This window comes from Pristiophorus japonicus, unplaced genomic scaffold (assembly GCF_044704955.1).
Source record: "Pristiophorus japonicus isolate sPriJap1 unplaced genomic scaffold, sPriJap1.hap1 HAP1_SCAFFOLD_972, whole genome shotgun sequence".
In the NCBI taxonomy this organism is placed as follows: domain Eukaryota; kingdom Metazoa; phylum Chordata; class Chondrichthyes; family Pristiophoridae; genus Pristiophorus; species Pristiophorus japonicus.
The window spans coordinates 125,001-127,853 of NW_027254901.1; the positions used below are offsets into that span (position 1 = coordinate 125,001).

A 2,853-nucleotide genomic window follows, 5' to 3' on the forward strand; every position below is an offset into this window, starting at 1 on the left:
TTTGAGGGATTGGGGAGAGGCTGAGTTTGAGGGATTGGGGAGAGTGTGCGTCGGGATCAATGAGACAGGATTGGTCCCAAACAGCCTCTCTCTCTCTCTCTGCAGTCCACACTCTGCGTTCCAGAGGGACCCCGATCCTCGGAGAGATCCTCGGGGAAGTGACGGACTGATGCTGATGGAGGTACGGGGAGGGGTGAATGTTGAAGTGGGCTGTGTCGAGTTTCCGGGTCCTTGCCCCGCGGGGCAGTGTGCCTCGGACCTCTGTCAGCCCTCAAGCTGCGATGGTCGTAGTTCTTGCCCTGTCTCTATCCCGACAGGAATCTCTCCTTCAAACTGTTGGCTTTCCGAGGTTGGTGCTCCTGTGGATCCAGTCTAGCCCTCTGATGCATCAGGAGTTCATCTCGCACCGAAATGGAGCGTACCAGACCCAGCTTGGAGACGTTCGCGTCTCCCAGGGCGTGGTCAACCTCCGTCCCTGCCAACGGAACATGGAAATATTATCCCGCCGTTAGCGCCCTCCGTCCCCGCAAACGCTGATCCCACGCTAGGCCACGTGAGCTCCCCGCGAATCAATCAGCCGCAGACATCAGCTCTGTAACTGTGGTGAGGTCTGTGGGGCAGAACCATCAGCTTGGAACCAATACATGGCAGACCAGCACAACATATACTGCATTGATTCAAAGCTCCCTCGACACTGTCCCCATCAAACACTCCCAGGGCGGGTACAGGGGGTTAGATACAGAGTAAAGCTCCCTCGACACTGACCCATCAAATAGTCCCAGGGCAGGTACAGGGGGTTAGATACAGAGTAAAGCTCCCTCTACACTGTCCCATCAAACACTCCCAGGGCAGGTACAGGGGGTTAGATACAGAGTAAAGCTCTCTCTACACTGTCCCATCAAACACTCCCAGGGTGGGTACAGGGGGTTAGACACAGAGTAAAGCTCCCTCTACACTGTCCCATCAAACACTCCCAGGGCAGGTACAGGGGGTTAGATACAGAGTAAAGCTCCCTCGACACTGTCCCATCAAACACTCCCAGGGCAGGTACAGGGGGTTAGATACAGAGTAAAGCTCCCTCTACACTGTCCCATCAAACACTCCCAGGGCGGGTACAGGGGGTTAGACACAGAGTAAAGCTCCCTCTACACTGTCCCATCAAACACTCCCAGGGCGGGTACAGGGGGTTAGACACAGAGTAAAGCTCCCTCTACACTGTCCCATCAAACACTCCCAGGGCAGGTACATCACGGGGTTAGATACAGAGTAAAGCTCCCTCTACACTGTCCCATCAAACACACCCAGGGCAGGTACAGGGGGTTAGATACAGAGTAAAGCTCCCTCTACACTGTCCCATCAAACACTCCCAGGGCAGGTACAGGGGGTTAGACACAGAGTAAAGCTCCCTCTACACTGACCCATCAAACACTCCCAGGGCAGGTACAGGGGGTTAGATACAGAGTAAAGCTCCCTCTACACTGTCCCATCAAACACTCCCAGGGCAGGTACAGAGGGTTAGATACAGAGTAAAGCTCCCTCGACACTGTCCCATCAAACACTCCCAGGGCAGGTACAGGGGGTTAGATACAGAGTAAAGCTCCCTCTACACTGTCCCATCAAACACTCACAGGGCAGGTACAGGGGGTTAGATACAGAGTAAAGCTCCCTCTACACTGTCCCATCAAACACTCCCAGGGCAGGTACAGAGGGTTAGATACAGAGTAAAGCTCCCTCGACACTGTCCCATCAAACACTCCCAGGGCAGGTACAGGGGGTTAGATACAGAGTAAAGCTCCCTCGACACTGTCCCATCAAACACTCCCAGGGCAGGTACAGGGGGTTAGATACAGAGTAAAGCTCCCTCTACACTGTCCCATCAAACACTCCCAGGGCAGGTACAGAGGGTTAGATACAGAGTAAAGCTCCCTCGACACTGTCCCATCAAACACTCCCAGGGCAGGTACAGGGGGTTAGATACAGAGTAAAGCTCCCTCTACACTGTCCCATCAAACACTCCCAGGGCAGGTACAGGGGGTTAGATACAGAGTAAAGCTCCCTCTACACTGTCCCATCAAACACTCACAGGGCAGGTACAGGGGGTCAGATACAGAGTAAAGCTCCCTCTACACTGTCCCATCAAACACTCCCAGGGCAGGTACAGGGGGTTAGATACAGAGTAAAGCTCCCTCTACACTGTCCCATCAAACACTCCCAGGGCAGGTACAGGGGGTTAGATACAGAGTAAAGCTCCCCCTACACTGTCCCATCAAACACTCCCAGGGCAGGTACAGGGGGTTAGATACAGAGTAAAGCTCCCTCTACACTGTCCCAGAGGGTGAAAGGCAGACATGTTTCTGGCTTGTATACTGACTCACCTGATAGTATTTGATTTGACACTTTCTCATTAGTTTGTAGTTGTGTCTTTCTCTCATACTCACGCACGTTATCCACCGACATATCTGTAAGAGGGAACGCTGATTTACAACAATGCCTTTTATTTATATAGCCCCTTTAACATATTGCAACGTCCCAGGGTGCTTTGCAGCAATATTTGACGATAGAAATTTGACACCGAACCACACCGGGAGATATTGGGGACAGGCGACCAAAAGCTGGGTCACAGAGGTGGGTTTTTCGGAGCATCTTGAAGGAGGAGAGAGAGGCGGAGAGGTATAGGGAGGGAGTTCCAGAGCTTGGGGCCCCAGGCAGCTGAAGGCACGGCCACCGATGGTGGAGTGATCGGGGGATGCTCAAGGGGGCAGAATTAGAGGAACGTAGACATCTCGGGGGGCTTCTGGGGCTGGAGGTGGTTACAGAGATCAGTCAGTCAGTCATCGGCAGTCCCTCGGAACC

At 53.5% G+C, this 2,853-nt stretch overlaps 1 protein-coding gene across 2 annotated transcripts in view; it reads right to left on the minus strand.

Moving 5' to 3' along the window:
• Positions 1 to 2,460, minus strand: part of LOC139258423 (peripheral myelin protein 22-like) — a 101,475-nt gene extending 99,015 nt beyond the window's left edge. The window contains exons 1-2 of one of the 2 annotated variants that reach the window (XR_011592374.1): positions 2,376 to 2,460; positions 1 to 475 (exon numbers count right to left, since the gene is read on the minus strand). The exon at positions 1 to 475 is cut by the window's left edge and continues 1,918 nt beyond it. Coding sequence is in view for 1 of the 2 variants with exons in the window: in XM_070874776.1 (XP_070730877.1) it covers positions 2,376 to 2,432 (57 nt within the window). In the remaining variant the exon portion in view is untranslated. The remainder of the gene's footprint in view (positions 476 to 2,375) is intronic. The other variant, XM_070874776.1, reaches the window with a different exon arrangement.
• Between the last annotated feature and the right edge of the window lie 393 nt (positions 2,461 to 2,853).